The following is a 17746-nucleotide window of genomic DNA, read 5'->3' on the forward strand; positions in this document are numbered from 1 at the left end:
GTCAACGAATATATTTTGATCAATTGGGATCAGTTGAGATCCACTGAAGACAGAAAAAAATGCTAATTGTTTTATAAAGAGAAGTAATGTACAGTACGTCATTGTAAGATGCACACCGAAATGTGCAACACAGTATATGCTAGTGCTGTGCCAATACAAAGAGAGATTGTCATGACAAAAAGAATGAACAATGATTACTGCCTCTTGAGGTCAAAAGTCTGTCCAAAATTCCCAGCGTTTCTTATGACTGCTGCATTTTTTGCAGATTATACTGTATCTGCCCCTTTAAGTTAATTATGAATTCCCTTGATAAACTGGAAATGCACTTTGTCACCTATGTCATTTAGCATCGGGTTTCGGGCCGGGTGCGGGTCGGTTTTTCACGTACAACTTCGGGCTCGGGCCGGCTTCGGGTCTGTTTTCTAATAAGTGAAAATCAGTTATTATTATATGTTTTATATTGATTTTTATTAGAAGAAATTCGTATCTCATTTTGCGCGCGCGCTCGCTCGCTCTCATTCTCTCTCTCGTCTGTGTGTAACAAAGCTAAAACCAGTAATGCCTGCGCGCATATTCACTTTGCTTATAGTGCTAGCTTTTTAAGTAGGCCTATTACGGTTATCAGCCGTTCCCCACCTTCAAAAGTATTACAGATACTTATTATAGATTTATAAAATACCAGTTTTTCTCAGCGCACGGCATTTTCAACTAAAGCGCATAGCAGCCGAGCAAAACATTGTAAAACCGTGTCTGTGAGAATCCGTCTCCGTGTGTCTGCTCGCTCTGAGAGAAAGAGAGGGACCGATTTCAGATGGCAGTACCATTCGGGCTCGGTCGGGTCGATTCTCAAGGTCTCGGGTACGGGCCGGGTTCGAGCTTCAATTTCATGCCCGTGCGGACCTCTAATGTCAGTGATGTACCCAGTCAGTGCATTTAAAACTGATAACGGGGCACTTCTTGAAGTATTCGATGGTTGAAATGTGGCCCGAATGCAGTCCAGATTCTACAGACTAGAAACCTCCTTAATTTGCCTCAGGAAGTGTGGCTGAGCAACCAAACACCATCTTAATCATTTCCTTTATGAGCATAAAACAATTTCTCGATGAATGTTTTCTTCCGCTGCGTCAATACTCAATATGTCAGTGACCTTAACAACATGAATTCACAGTCAAAACAAGCTTATCTGGAGATGTGATTAAAGTTTTCGATTGGATCTGCTTTCATTATGTTTTACAGTAAATTTCCACTCTGTTTTGTTGCATTATCGAGGGCTTGTCTTTCATTTACTCGGGACCTCAGATCGAATAAAATAGCTTACATTCATTGAATCATTGAATCAGACAAACTTATTTAATACATAAAATTCAGTCTGTAGACAGAAACCTTGACATTCTAAGTTTTTTTTCACTGAAAAGGACATTCTAAAAGATTAGTCACAATCATTTTCTCAAAAGAATTATTCAAATATTTCATGTGTTAGCACAGCACAGTCACATTTTCATAGAACGAAATGTGCTGATCATATCTGACAGGATGCTGCCTGTCAGATATTACCACAAACGTGGAATAATCTGCATGCTTAGCTACCAGATGTTGGTGTGTTGTTATGTTAATGCCAATTTTAATTTGGCAGAATTTGGTACTGTACCTGTTTTCTCTTAGTGCCTCAGTTTGCAGAACAAAAGAAGTTGCTGCACTTCAGTGTACAGTCTCTACCCTTTTGAAAAGCACATTGTGGTCCTCTGGTATGTGCTATACTGTACATGCAAAGTGTTAATATTATTAAGTACAGATATTTAATTTATACACTAATCTTCCATTTCTAGTATTTATATTAGTCCTGATGAAACTCTTTACCACCAAACTGCAGTATTGTACATCCTCTAACAATGGCAAGTGCAGTCACCCTACACAGTGCATATGTGGTTTATAAACTCTTAACACTCTTAACAAAAATCAGATCTAAAACAGGTCAGAAGTTCTGGGCGAGTGTTTCAGCATTTCCTGTTGTCCAGTAAAGCTTCCTAACCAGAAAATAGTCACTTTCAAAGGGATGTTTTTAATACTCTTGTATGGAATTCTGTTTGACGATAAACAAAAAGGCACACCTTGTGGAGTATCACTGGAGCCTCCAGGGCTCCTAGACAGATGAAGCAGGAAAGATGAGCCTGCAGCAGCAGAAGGGACAAACAGCTGCCGTCTGGCCTCAACACTGCACTGAACTGGCTTTTTGCAGTGGTGAAGCAGAATGTTGTGTTATGCCAGTCAGTCAAGAATTTGCTATCTCGGTGACCAGGACACTAATTCAGTACATTTCACCTGCTGTGAGCTCAGTTGAGGTCTCACAAGTGGGGATAATAAATTAAAATCTCTAGACAAGCAATAGGAGTTGCGTAGTGGGTATAGATCATGCATATGGGTACAAAAACACTAGAACACTATCACTGACACAGTGTGTGTTTTGATAATTATGACGTGGTGTCTCTTGACAAATATTAAAATAAGTGCCGATTCTTTTTGTGTTCTTATTTATTTGGTCGAGATTATGTTCTCTAAAGCTTCTCAGAAGAATGAGTTTCAACAGGGGTGTAGAAGGAACTACAATCTGCAGGATTCAGCAGCTCTTTGAAATTACCCATTACAGCTGTACAGAGTTTATTCCGCTCAGCTGACCAAATTTTATAAATAAGTTGTAATGTTATTCTTAATGTAATAATACAGTAGATTTGTACCAGGGGACACTTAGTGTATGAGAGACATCACCTCATGAAGTTTGTGCAATTAAACCACAAAACACAAACTGCCTGTAAAGACATCATTATTCCAAGACGGACCCAATCCGTCATTCTGAACTAGCGGCAAAGCTTCTGTGGGCATTAGGCAAGTGTGGCATTTAAGTTCTGTTTCATTGCAACTTCTTCAGAGGATTGAAGTGGCAGTACCATGGCAGGCACCCTCTGTGCTGATGAGCTGTGAAGTAGCCATTTGATATAAACAAGAATGTAGCTACTGTAATTAGAATCACCCCCAATATTCATAGACTACACCAAAACTATTCCTTCTTTGGGCACATTCATCCAAATGTGAAAAATAGAAATATAATAAGGATCATTTTAAAATATTTTATTTTAAAGTACAAAGAGATCTATCCATAATATGACTTTTATAAACAAAGTATGCTGTACAGTATATGTAAATTGTCAGTTGAATTGTTTCCTCATTTTCATATATTCGATGTAGATCCCTATTTAAAATACGTTGCACCCACCAGCCCTAAGGGTAAATTCTGTTCTCCTCCTCATCTGGTAGTAGCTGGTGTAGAATACTGGTTTCAGTAAGAGGTACAGTACATTACCAGACGTTTACTATAGGGTGTTGCTACATGCTTGAATCAGATAATGTTCTTGAATGTAAGACAAAAAATCTAGGAATGTATTGTAAAAAGTATTCAGACAGGCGACTCAGACATTAAAGCTCTTGAAAACGCGTTTTTGTTTCTCAGACCTGGAAAGTGGAGAAGAACTTTCATCATTCAGGACATCAACCTAAAGTTCTTGTTTTGTTCGCCCTGCGCCTTTTATGGATAAAAACATCCTCCTCCAGAGGAAATGAACAGGTTATAGTGTTCGGAGGTGTGAAAAATTCCTGGCGTTACTGCAAATTCGTTTGTTCTGAATTACAGTACCAGGGCTGGCAGGTTAGTGTCTTGGTTTACGAGATGCTGTCGTTTGAAGGCTAGATATTGCTGTCGTAAGTTGTTAGTTTCATTTAGCGGCCTGAGAAATCTCTATAAAAATTACAGGAGTATCTTAAACAGTTGTAGTAATTAGTGAGTGTATACAAATGTTATTTCGTATAGATGTGTTGATGGATTTTTAGCAAAACAGTCCCGCGATTTGTTTTAAAAAGGTAAAATTAAAAGCTGGGCGACGCTCGACATGTTGTCTCTGGTTTTCTTAGGACTTTTACCACTGCCTTGAGCTTCTGTCCACACATATTAGTATTTGGAAAACTAATAAAAGGTATATAAAAAGGCAAAAAGCACTTAAAATCTAGAACACAAAATAATCCAGCCTGATGTCCTGTAGTGAAAAATAAACGTATACGTTTTAGAAAATTACTAAATTATGTTAGCGATTTTTTAGGTTGGCTGGCAAAATTGACCAGACGTACGCAAATTTCGTGAATTTCAGTAATTCTGTTCTAGTCTAAGACGGTTGGTTCTTGGACTCTGATTTGTTTGTTTTAAAACAACAAAAAGTTTATAGAGTACCTAGCTAGATCAAGTCACGAAAGAGCATTCAGAGCGGGCGTGGTGACACGCGAAAAGGGACTGTCCTTTTTCTTTTTACTATTCTCCGTTTAAATGGGCTGGGCTTTGAAAGGGAAAGAAAACTACACTATATGTAATTGGATACATACAGCACCGTGTTTTTTTTTCTCTCCCTAATGCAGAGCAGCTTTCTCTGAGGGTCTTTCGTGCTAGCTCAAATGCCTGTGTGTAGCAAATTGTAGATAGAATTAGGAAGAGCGTTTCTGCAGACGATTCCCCGTCAGAGATGGCACGTTCTTCGGACTTCACCGCAGGGGCTAAATCCTGGTACAGCGCCTTTAAACGAGAAATAATTAACGAACGGGCAAATTATCTGAATGAAATGAGCGACGCAGAGAGGAGCGGTTTTCTGTACAGTAAAATGTGCTGCGCAGGTGAGTATTGACGTTCGCTGCGTGAGGATTCGGGAGGGGAGGAGTATTGGATGTGGGGGCGTTGTTTGAGTAGCTTGTTAACCCATTGGGTACTGATGATCCGCACTGAACCGCGCGTTTGTGTTGCGACGAATTTGCTACGATTTATCTCGCTAAAAGAAGTGTTTATATGCGAGTGTAGTATCATTAATTTCTACTTCAAGAATTCCAACATTAAACGCGTGTATTTACAGTTATTATTTTAGAGTCAAATGGCTTGGCTGTATATTAGAATTTACGTTGTATTTTACTTATTTCGTAAATTTGGTATTACACTGTGCAGTAATGTAAAATATATTGCCGAGGGGTAGGAAATAAAACACTTTTCTACAGTGACCTGATCTAGCATTTGTTTTGCAGATATGTTAAATAAAATATGTAAAAGTTATTTTATTTGCCAGCTGCATTTATGCTATTTCACTATTGAAGTATGTAATGAGTATTTTGCTTCACACTGAACAGCGTACTGTGAATAGTAAATGTCCTACTTTGTGTTCGAAATACGTATTAACAATTCATCATGAGAATTCTTAAATAAGTTACAAAAGGCTTACCCAACATAATTGATCCATGTTAAGAGTACGTCTGTCCTCTTTAACGTATGACACATCTCCAGTACTTATGTTATGAAACATTGTCAGAGATATGAATTCTTGTCCTACATTCTACATACAAACCCAATATTTCATCTATTTAGATAGCAAAGCTGCATCGTCATTCTTTAAAAAAAGTAGCTCAGTTCAGTTTTGCTTAGCTAGCGTTAGATACTGTATCACTTTAATTGTTTATGTGCATTCAAGTTAGTCTGACTTTTATGTAGTAGGTGTGTTCCTGCAATATAACCAATTTTTTTTTGCCACACATGCAAAAAAGAATCATTAAAAAAAATGATTGTGTGTTTTATTAAAGTATGTTTTAAAGTGCAAAATTAAAATCTATGTTTGGGCTCCAGCACTGCATGACCAGTGTTGTGAACTCAGCTCTAGCTTGCTGAAGACCTAAAAGCATCACTCAAAATCAGGATCCCTGCAGTGCTCAATTCAGACAAGATTCAAACCATTTTAATTCTAGGCAGATTTTAAATTTCTTGAGCCAACAGGATTTTATATACAGTATATATAAATGACATTTTGCATTCAAAATCAATGCATTTACCCCCAGAAAGCATGCTTTAAAATGAAATTTTCTTATTTGATATTAATATCCCTGCACATTAAATATACATTTATATGGCAATGTACTGTGTGCGTATGTTTGTATAAAACATTTGTATGACTAATCGGACACTCATCAGGATGCATATAAATTTAGCTTCAGAGTTTCCATTTAAAGTGTTTTCCTGTCTGCCAGTGTTTTCCAGGTGACAATCTGCCAGTTTCTGTGTCTCATGACTAGCTTTTATACTTTGTCTGGAGACTGGGCCTCGCTCCCTCACGTTATACAAATATACAGGCTATTACATTTTGGCAAGACTGACTCCACATCAGGGTGGGAATTGTAAAGTGGAAGTTTCTTCTGAACACATGCCAGCTGCCTCAGTGTAGCAGAACTGGGTATTGAATGTACTGCAATTTGCTTCCTCATAAGTTTGAAATCAAGATCTTGTGCATCTCTGACTCATAGCGTCGTTGTATTTGACTGTTTTCACAGCAGCATGTTTGACAAAAAAAAAACTTTGGATATACTGTAGCAATATACACCTACTGCTTAAAAGTCATCCAGACTTACTTGAATGCAAATAAGTAATTCAAGAAAGTGATGTCTAATCATGCTGGCTAAGCTAAACTGAATTGCTTACACATGCCCATCTAATACCTGTTACTGCCTCTGGAGTTTTAAGAGATTAGTTGTGTGTCGCAAGGAGTAGGTAACAGAAGTATGAGCTTGAGTGTGTGTTTGGCCTCAAGGTCACATTACTCCAATTGGAGTGAAGTGCAAATGTATTGTCCCATCTCTCGAATATAAGCTTTCACAAACATATCGGACGTCGCAATAATATGAAAAATAAACTTGGCATAAGTTAGAATGTTGTATTTAAAGCTCCTCCAATCATTATACTTTGTCTCTTTTGAAACAAAAGCTTCTGACCTGTTGAGAAGGCAGTAAACAGTGCATCACGTGCCCCCCCGTCACGTTTCTCTCTATTGTGCGATTGGGCTGTACTGGCTAATTCAGTGAAGACGCTTCCTGCAGACTAGTCTCGGGGCGGGGTAGGGCTGGGCGGGGCAGAGGCCGTCTGGACCGGTGGCCTGCGCTCCGCCTCCAAAGTGGAATACGCCCTTATTAGCCAGAGGCATTCAGGTTAAGAGTTACGAAACACTTCGTAATGTGTGACACCTACCAGTATTTCTTAATATTAATATAGGTAAAATTGATATTGTACTTAGCTGCTGCTAATGATCAATTATTTATTAACAGCCCCCAAATGATTCTCAGGTATATCTACCTTTGTAAAGAATTTTTGTTCATTTTTAGATATGAAAATAAGTGCTGCTTAGTCATATATTTTCAAGCTGTCCTTAAAGTCTAACATAATTTTAGGAGCGGACCCAATTATTTATAAAGTTATAGATAGGTATAATATATTCACTCTTTTATTATTATACCTTTATTTAACGTTGTGCTTTGATATTCATGCCATAGTTCTAATTTGTACGCATCCAGTCGTGTGCTTGTGTATTGTATCGAATTCGGGCTCTTGGGCTTGTGCCCTCGCCGCTCCCGCCCCAGTTTGTCTATCACCGCATGGGATCAAACCCGAGTCTCCGGCGTCCCGTAACAGGGGTTTTCCCGGTTGAGCTGAAGAAGACCTTAAACTAGCCCAGACGGCCAACGTCCCTGTTAAAAAAAGAGGACAGTCTGTATGTTGGCCGTATTTCTTTACAATATTCAGCTTCAGCACTACATGTGCTGGTTTGGAAGCCAACTACTTTTAAAATGATAAAAAATATTTTTCTTCTAACATTATTTAGTACAATTAGTTATTATTTGCTAAGAACATAGCCTTTCTGAGGGTGAAGCATGGGGTTAACTATCCTTTGCCAGATTTGAAATGAAAAATCGCTGTAATTTTTGGAATGTTTTTCTGTGTGGTAAGGTGAAGTGGAAATACTGAATAGACGGAAATCACGTGTATATGAAATATAAAAAGGTTCATTGCTCAGAGAAAATAAAAGGGTTGGCTGTTCTGTCCCCATTGACTTGGTTTGTTCTGGTCTGGTTTTTAACGCAAACCACAGGTCTAAAAATAAATAAACGAGTTTGACTGATGGCCTTCTTCCTTCAGCCTTTGTGTGTTGGAGAGCGTCACCATGGAAACAAGTATAACATTTTTTTCTGGAAATTGAAACTTGGTATTAAATATAAAAGTCAAAATTAAAATGTTTAACTTAAATGTCTTTTAAAATAACCAGCAAGCATTACACATGTATGACAAAAACTAAAAAACTAATGTTTTTTAAGAACTGAAATTGATTTGTGCTAGCTGTGTTTCTGTCCCGTAGCGCTGCTACTCTTCGACTGTAGTTAAGAAATGCATGTATTGTAGTACACTGCTTCACCAGCAGGGGGAGACAACCTCGTTAAATTCATAAAGAGAAAAAAAGCTTCGTCTTTCAAATAACCATAGTTTTGTGTAAAGTTTCAGCTAAGCAAAAATCAAAGTTTTTTCCTAGATCTGAAGCTGGGAAAATTTAAATGTATTTAAATTTAAAAAGCCGATCAAAAAGTAGGAATTGAGAACTTCTTGCTTCTATAAAAGTACAATTCTCATCTGTAACCTGAGTTTAAGGTTGCGTTCCCAATTAAAAGCAACTATTTAGAGTAACAATTGGTATGATTGTGTCGTAAAAAAATAGGGGAAAAAAGGACACAGAACACTGCCTGAGGAAGCTCATGATACCAGCTAAAGAAAAACAGCATCTCAGGTCAATATGAATTTTAAATAGCCTTGAGTCCAGGTTAATCCAGAAATTCTGGTTCAGGCCCGGGGAAATGCAAGTGGAACTAAACTGGTTGGGTTCAGCAGGGGGTGGGCGATTGTGTCAGGTTGGTTTCCTTGGCATGTGTGCAGCACCTGCTGTCACTGGTCAGGATCCGTGATGTGCCGCTCTTCCAGGTTGTGATAAGTGCCCTGTGATAAAGTTGGGCAGGCGGAGTTCAAAACATATCGAAAGATGTGACTCTGAGACAGAGGGCTAGGGTGAGGTAGCTCTCTGTACAGTACAGTAGATGGAGCAGTGAGCCACACTCATTAACAATTGCTCCCATCTACATTTTAAATGTTAGCCATATTAGACTCAGAACCCCCCTCCTGGAAGTGCAGTGTCTCCAGCTGTGTAAAGTAAGTGCAGCTCTGATCCATGAGCAGCAGCACCACAATGCCAAAGCAGCAGGCTTAGCTCATCAGGCTTAAAGGTCATTTGCCAGCGAAAGGATTGCAGCAGGAGTGCCCAAGGGTCCGTTTTTGTTATCAGGGCCTGTTAGGTGTTGCTTAAGATGATTCATGCACTGTCTGCACAATTAATCACTGCCTGTAGGTGTGTGCTGCATTTTTTCGCCTTTTCCGAACATTCCTTTGTGCGGGGTGGGGCAGCCGGCGCACGCTCCCACTTGCTCCTGTGAGAGCTGGCACTGGGACGGGGCCCTGCTGGGAGTGCGGGTCCACAGTGACGCGGCGGCTCTGGGCTCGACATGCCCGTCAGGGCAGCGGGAAGAAGGTGCAACACTTTCTGTGTCCCCAGGGCTGTCAAAATGAAATGGTTGGCTGCTTCTGTCATTTCTACTGAAACGAAAATTGGAAACGTTCCTCTTTTTGGCCTGAATCGCTTGTCCCCTCGTAGCCTTGCAACGTTTCACGTTGATTTCTGATGGAAACCTCACTGAACGGAAGAAAGCGCATATTTCCAACTTGGAAAATTTTGTCTGAATGTTCTGTAAATGGTTACTCCTTGTGCTTCTTTTTGCTCAGAGATCCTTAACATTTCTTAGAAATGAGAGAAAATACAATTAACTCTGGGTTGTCAGATCTTCCTCTTAAATATTAAAGAAAAACTAATCCTTATCATCATGAATATTTTGCAGAGATTTAGACTTGATGAGATTAATACATAAAGACAACCTAATTTGAGCAAAATGTGCTATGATTTTGCTATTTCATATGCACAAAGCAGGGACTCTTCAAAGGTGTTTCCTGCATTTGTTAAGGCTTCACGTAAGGTTGTGGATGAAGGGAGTTATCTACTACAGTATGTGTAAAGGGCTTTGACATCGCTTGTGAAGAAAAGCTATTATTAGTTGTAGTATAAAAGCTATTATTATTGTCATCTATATATTTGTCATTCTAGTTTGATTTGTTATACAGTATAATACATAGCAATAGGGCCTGCATGTTTTTAAGGGAATGCTTCATACTGAAATGTGTTTGAAAATACTTTATTAGACATTAATGGTCAGTCTTAAGGTTAGTTGCTTATGCACTGACCAGAGGTCTATAGTATTTACAAGCCACGTTCAGCACTGGAAATATGAGACCTATGTAGACGCAACTATGATGCTGACCCTGGGATCTTTTGAGAACTGGCTTGATCGAAGTCTTCATTCAGTAAGCTTGTGAATGGCCAAATTCATTGTTAACCATTCTTATGTTCCTACTGTATGTGGTTGGTTGCAATGTCAAACTGCCTGCATGCATGATGTTGATATGGATCACACTGCAAATCAGTTGATTTGCAATTCCTTTCCTAATTAAGAAGTATTTGTATAACCCCTTCAGTCTGCTTATTCAGAGTGGGTCCTCCTGATGGCTGTGCCAGTGGTAACTGTAGAAAACTATGTAGTAAACTGAACTGGAGATAATGAATGGCTTTAGGAATGTGCTGGAGATCTGTCTAGGACTGCCTTTACATTAGCTAGAGCAGCTAAAGGAAAATGCAGTCCTCTTCCATTTGCATTCACAAACCAGAAGACTGATGGCCTAATGGCTCACATGTGGCTGCTTTGAAAGGTGTTCAACGCAGTGCCTCCTTTTCCTTCTGCTAGAAACCGCCATCACTTTAACCAAAGTGATTCTGAATGGACGGACAGAAACGTGCATGATTGCACATTGCATGCAAACCAACAAAATGGTATCGCGAGGAATCAGGAAATGCGTAGGTGGTATGGGAATGGAATCCCATGTAACACACTGGGATTCCAGCATTCCTGAGGAACGGCTGAGTGTGCAGGAAAGAGGTGGTGTCCCGAGTTTTCAGTTTTACATTTTACTTCACAATGAGCATCATGGAACCCAAGTTCAGTCTCGTATGCAGTAAAAACCCAGAATCGAGATCAGATTCCTTACACATATGTAACTGCTTTTAGTAAAAGATCTTTTATGTCTGAAACCTGGCATTCAAATAAGATTTTGAATACAGTTCTAAAGAATTTCCTTTTACTATTAAAAAAATCTCGTGTATTGCCCCAGAGAATTTCAGCTGTTTCCCAGCCTCTTAAATCTGAAAAAAAGAAACCAGAATGTTTTCAGCTTTAAAACCCCCCAAGTAAAGTTCGTTTTTCTGGTTAAGCAGATTAAAATATGGAAACTATTGTTATGCGTTGTCTTCTTCTTCTAAGGAAAGTTGCAAACTCCCTGGCAGGTTACGAGAGAAAATCTCTTGTCTTGAAACACTTCTCACAGTTCTGCTTACATGAGACCATGGGAATGATTACCAACGGGGGAGCCATCTGGCTTCTGTAGCTCGCTTGGTCCTAGTTAATACCCTACCAGAGGTAATCAAAAATGTCTGAGCTGCAAAGTGATGTTGCCCCTGTGGTCCACACGGCATGAGAAGATTTTTAACAGCATCGTTCATGGAAGAGGAAGGGCTTTCTTTGGAAGCGCACACCTTGAGAGAAAGAGAACTAAAGGTAACAGATTATCTGTGTAAAACCATGGTTCTCACTGCAGTGAATTGGACATGGAGAAAAGCTTGACTCTGTTTCTGTGAACATACTGTATTTGTGTGGTGGATGCAAGCAGAGTAAAGTAAACACCCTTAGAATGAATTGATTATTGTATTTGTATGGTGTTCCATTAAACATGGTATACTGTATGTTTAATGACAGTATTAAAGAATAGTTAAATCATTAATAGTTAAATAATAATTAAAGAAGAGTTGCAAAGTACTCAATTACCATTGTCTCCAATGCTAAACACAAATGTTAAAGTAGTACTTTACACTGAATACCCAGGCGATGGTCTCAAAGACAAATACAGTGTAGGTTTAGAGATAAGAATGATATGAGATGATTCATGGAGTTTTTTATAGTAAAATGACCCCATTATTTCCCATTTCCCAGTCTTTCTGTTTCAGGGCCACTCACATGCTTTTTGTTGAGCCCTGTGGTCTTGTATTTTTAAAAGGGATTGGTTGATGCGTGAGAATGAAATCAATGCAGTGTCTATGTGGTAGATCTCACCCAGGCAGTGTCTCTTCAGATCCTGCTGGGTTGTGTTTTAGACCTTTCGTCCTCTTGCCTGCAAGTAAGCGAATGAAGCCCCGCAGCAGTCACACTCCCGTATCCAAGTGTACTAAACAGACTGAGGCGACATGCCTCACAGAATGAATCAGGCAACATGCGTGTTTGCCATAGTAATGAAGCAGAAACAGGGCAAGTTAATAATTGCACAAAGCCATCAGAAAAAAAGAAAGCATTTGCAAGGGATGTGCTAATAGACATAACATGGAAAACAATGCCCGTCCTTGGAAAGAAAAGTTATTGAGACCTTATGAACGGATTGACAGACAAGGAGATGCATCTATGGACAAACAAGCACACCTGCCAGGACTCTGCAGTGTGACCTTGGACTGGAGCACTATCAGAATGGATCTGGTCAGGGCCGGTCTGTTTCAGCCAAGACTCATTGTAGCTTTTATTGTCATCAACAGTTTCTAATTACTGACCAGAACCATGATGTTGTGCAGTGGCAGCATCCAATTTAACTGTTTTATGAGAAATACATTGTACTACAAAACCCTCAGGGTAGGCTTTGAAATCAGTACAATTAGTATTATGTTTTTTGTATAAATTTCTTGTATGTTTCAATAAACACTATTATTGAATGTACACGTCGCTGAATTAACTGGTTTTGATTGCTGACTATTTTGTTTTATTAAAGCTAGAAATTGCCATTTTTCCATGAACCCTAAAAAAAAAATGAAGATCTGCAAACTAGAAGAAGCCAGCTGTGCTTTAATGTGATTTTTGTTCTGGATTTATTAGTAATTCAGTCAAATGTGCCCTGTGTCTTTGTTCTAAGGTAAACAGATTCTCTTAATTTTGAGAGAGAAGATTTAAATGAAATTGTCACCCAAATTAATAAAACTAAGATTTGAGTTAATTTTAAATAATCCATTATGTGGATAATCCTTTATGTTCATAAAGAAAAAAAACATAGGTCAAAAATGTCAAAACATTTTTTTCAAATATGCATTAACCTGCCTGGGTGTTGTAAATCATACCTTTTTGGTTGCGTAGTCTTTTTAAGTTTTGGAAGTATTAGACTAACCTCTGTCAGACCCTGCAGTCTCTTAAGTTCCAGCATGCTTGTTTGTGCTTGTCTATACTGACTGCTTACTTACAGACAGATGCACCACTCCTTTTCTGTCTTCCAACACCCAGGAGTCTGTAGAAAAGAATTTCTTTTTGCAACTATAAGGCTTCAGCAGTCTGTCAGTTTTTCACAAGTTGCCATATTGTATATGCCATAAACATCCAAAGAAAAAGGCATTCATTACCTCCTTCGGTAGACAGTGGGGGCAATGTGTTTCTCACTTTACTTGGTGTTTATTTAAATATCTTTTTTTTTAAATGAGAGAAATGTGAAAAATTCAAGCTATGCCGTGAGTTTTATGTTCCAAGAACAAGATCTACCAAATTACATATGGGCAATCTGCTGTTCTGATCTGCTCGAGAAGCTTTACTGCATTTAAGTCATATTCTGCATGTCTTTAATTATTTGCCTGTTGGGACTGTATTTGTTGCTCTGGAGCTGTTGTTGAAAGTGTGCCTATAAGGCTGATGAAGATTCTTTAAGTGAGAGAAATGAAGATGCCGTATTTCTGCCAGTGGTGACTGAAGTTCTGACAATTTCAAGCTTGAACAAGCAGCTGCAAAATCAGCAATTTCAGGAATTTTAGATTTCTTAGCTAACTGAAATAATAGTTCATGGTCATAAAAGGTAATAGATGGAAAAACACTCCATCAAAACCTGTTCTCTTTAATTTATTATACATATTTCCTACAATGTGTGGTTTGCCTTTTTATTGTCGTTGTCAGTCTGGATTCCAGACGTCTCTTGGTTGCTGGAACTTTTTCTCTCATTGGAAGGTATATTGTTAAAAACATGGTTTGTGTATATGATTAACAAAAATTCAAATTCTTGATGTTGAGATCTAATGCTTTGTTAAGAAATATTCTGCAATAAAGGCTGTTTTGATTAAGGGGAGGTGTTCTGGCCTCATAAAGACTGGAGCAGTTTAGGATGTGTCCTTTATCACCAAAAAACACGTAATATATGTTGTGTTCACTCCTAAAATTAGCTTCATCTGCTTCCGAGACAAAATGTAATTTTTCAAGTAACCGCTGTTTGATTCTTTCAGCGTTACAGTATACTATTCATTCTGTACAGTAGGTTTCATTCTCGATCCATCACCCTCAGTCCTGCATAATAAGCTCTGGAAACAGCCAAACCGAGCTGTTGTAAGTTTTTGTGAGCTGCTGCTCATGGTTGGAAAGTTTGGACACAGATGGTATTTCTTTTCAGTGCCCTTTAGCAAAATGTTGCCTGCCAACCTAAAACCTTAACATGGGGATAAGCTGCTTTTTTCACTTTCATTCTGTGTGGAATTTCCTTTAATTTGCCCTCCCCACAGGCCACCGGTGGCCTACGTGTCTGTATGGTCTAGTGAGCTTCCCAGTAGTATTGGCTATATGCAGCCGTCTCCTTACATAACACTGGTTCTTATACAGGCTGTTATACTGTAAATGAATAAACATGTAAAGACAATGAAATGGATCTGAAGAGACTGAAAATCTAGAGTTAGATAAACCGTTATTTTAGGGTCTTTACCACCTGTGTTCCCCTTTCATATTCATAAGCAGTTTGTTTTAGGTCTGTGTAACAGTTAATTTCAAAGGGTTCTGCCCATTGTCTGGCTTTATAAAGTTGATTATTCCGAACATTTCTAATACAGCACAGACCGACAGTAAAAACAGAAGTCTTTTATCCGTTTTTGTGGGACTTTGTTGTCTGTTCCTTCAGTATGTCAGTGTAGGAAAAGTTTTGCATGGAAGTTACCTGTAAAGTAACATGCGAGTACCTGAAGTGAAATCTGAAGCTGTTCTCAACCCACAGGCTCATTGTTTCCACACCCAGACCCAGCCCTCTGCCTGCAATCCATGGACCAACCCCTGGAAGCTTTTCTGGAATGTTTATGGCTAAATTAATGATTAAATCCAGGAGAGGGTGCAGGGGGAAAAAAAAACGCTCCAGGCTGGACGGGTGAAATTTAAAGGGGAAAAAAGAGAATTTTCAGCTCGCGCCTACACCTCCCCTTCCTTTTTTGCCAAGTGCTGAGCAAAAGGGAGTATTGCATGTTGTTTCTTTCAACAGACACTTCCTCTTTCAGCTGGTTTCCCCCACAGCAAAGAACCCCTGTGGTCACACAGTAACGCAGATGGAGGTACCTCTTCCCTGTTGCGTAGCTGCCACACCTTGCTTGCTCACTCCCTGCATCTCCTCCTACACCCTCCACTCAACTCAGACCACACCTATGTGACAGCCCAGGGAGGGGCCTCACGCAGCCAGGATGTTCACTGCTGCAGAGAACACAAATCTGTCTGTGGCAGGGCCTGACTATGTAGCTTGCAGGCATTGAACGTTTTAGCAAGGAAAAAAAAAGGAGGGCAGAGCCTAGCAAGCCGAGAGAGAGAGAGAGAATTATAGGTTAAGCGTGAATAGAAGCCTAGACGCACACACTCCCACTCCAGGACATTCTGTACTCCAGCAGCAGTCATAACTCGGGGATAAAGGAAGAAGGCTCAGCATCAGCTGTGTTGAACAAAATTAAACTTTGGATTTCCCATCGTTACAAATATGGCTGGGCAAGAGAGATACAGAAACCGCTCCACGAACAGCCTGGGAAGAGACCGGATTTCCTCCGAGGAGGGATACTACATGGGGATGCTCAAAGCAACAGATGAGAGAAAAGGTACCACCATGAGGGGCTCTGAGCTCATGACAGCAGTGCGAGGAGGCGGGGGTGTAGCAAAGAGCTGGTAAACTGTAGAGGCTTTTGAATGTGCTGTTTCATTTTTTTATTAGGTTGCAGCGGGTAACCGTGAGAGCAGGGAGAGGTTTGTTCATTTGGTAGCAATTTTTAGAAATGCATCAGCTTTCACTCTGGCTTTTTGTGGTTAAGAGCAGTCGGCTTTTTGATTACAGCAGTTCGGCTGTGTGGAGTTGTTCTAAATATGCTTCCCTCATTCATTAGAGCTTTACAGCTTAGAAGCACTTAGCTGTTGATCTTAAACTTTTTTTTTTTGCTCAGAATGTGTTTTCTTTCTCTAAGCAGCTATGCCATTTGTGGTCAGCCTCTAAGAAGATCCCTCAGGGTGGTATTTTCATTCAAACAAGCTAGAAAGCAAAAAAGAAGGGAAAATAGATTTAAAGAAGTTTTGTATGTTCCATTGTATTCACTGCAAGCATCCTGCTGCCCAGTCCTTACCTCATATGTGTCCTAATACAGGTCTTTCTTGTTAAGTTTCTAAGGAACTTTTTTGCTACAGTTTTATAGTACTTTTCGGTATTTTTGCCATTTTAGAATGTGGGACTTTGCTGAAGTTTGACCTTTATTTTAAGTCACCATACCAGGTGAAAGAGGTGGACATGATTCAAATCCCAACTCAGCTGAGCTTCACTGTATGACTTTCAGCAAATCACACCCCTTCATGCGTCAGTGGAGTTCCCAGTACTATTGGCTATAAGCAGGCCTTTGACATACATAAAGCTGATTCTTCTGCAGGCTGTGAGTGAACAGACATGGAAAAAGAGTTAGGCATACAATTATTGTAAGTCCTTGACAGACTGTATTCTCCCTCTCTGTTAATAAACGATTCATTTTAAGTATGTAGCACATTACCTGTACTTAAATAATTATGTCTACAAGTGTTAGGGAACTCACTGCAAATGTTTACTTGTCCTTAAGGTGATTTTACATAATTTCTTTCTTTGGCTACTGTGCCAACATATCTGTACATGACAGAGCTGGTAAGAAGCGAAATTGCTGCTGTGGAAGGCGGAGCTGCTTACGGTGAAAGTGTGTTAAAAGATTTTGTTTTAATTGAACTTGGTGTATGACAAAAAATGAGTCACACGGTTAGCTTAGATGTGGGGAAAGATGTGGGGTGTCTGGCTCCGTGTTGTGATTAATTTAATTTAGATTCATGAATGGTATTTTTAAATCTGAAGAAAGAGAAATTATAGCTGTATTTGTGTAACATTCACAATATAGTAGTGTTAAAATTAATTTAAACCTGCTTTGGCTTCTCCTCTTTTTAATGCATTTTGAGAAGCCTCTCTGCTTTTTTTTTGTTTTACTACTTTTTTAGCTGCCATTAGATCACCAATTCCCACAACACGTTCTGCTCCAGCACTTTGTCACTGAAGTGTCCTACATTACACAGAGTTTGTTTTGGGTGGCTCTGTTTGTAAAACTCTTCTCTGTGGGATCAGTTACGCAAAGGGAGGTGACTGCAGATGTTTGCAAATCGACATGGTGCAGCACATTTAACTGGCACAAGTCAGATAGATGCAGAAAAGACTGGATGTGCATGTATGTTAGCTCTTGTATGCAAGGCCCAGTAAGTTCAGAGAAATTTTCCTTTCCAAAGATTTTACATTGTCCATTGTCTTAAGGCAGTAGCTGTCGTTTCGCACAGGCCCTGGTTAGTGTAGGAC

General features: G+C 39.4%; 1 protein-coding gene across 16 annotated transcripts in view; it reads left to right on the plus strand.

The window, feature by feature from the left end:
- pleca (plectin a) overlaps positions 1 to 17746 on the plus strand; it is a 192267-nt gene that overhangs the window by 107329 nt on the left and 67192 nt on the right. For 4 of the 16 annotated variants that reach the window (XM_088929310.1, XM_088929312.1, XM_088929315.1 and 1 more), the window contains exon 1: positions 15594 to 15998. The exons of 10 other annotated variants lie outside the window; for them this stretch is intronic. In XM_088929310.1, coding sequence (XP_088785436.1) covers positions 15884 to 15998 — 115 coding nt within the window. In that variant the 5' untranslated portion in view covers positions 15594 to 15883. Of the gene's footprint in view, positions 1 to 4430; positions 4708 to 15593; positions 15999 to 17746 lie in introns of those variants that run through there. 2 more of the 16 variants (XM_088929308.1, XM_088929309.1) reach the window with 1 other exon arrangement.

This window comes from Atractosteus spatula, chromosome 12, assembly GCF_055471065.1.
Source record: "Atractosteus spatula isolate fAtrSpa1 chromosome 12, fAtrSpa1.hap1, whole genome shotgun sequence".
Lineage (NCBI taxonomy): Eukaryota > Metazoa > Chordata > Actinopteri > Semionotiformes > Lepisosteidae > Atractosteus > Atractosteus spatula.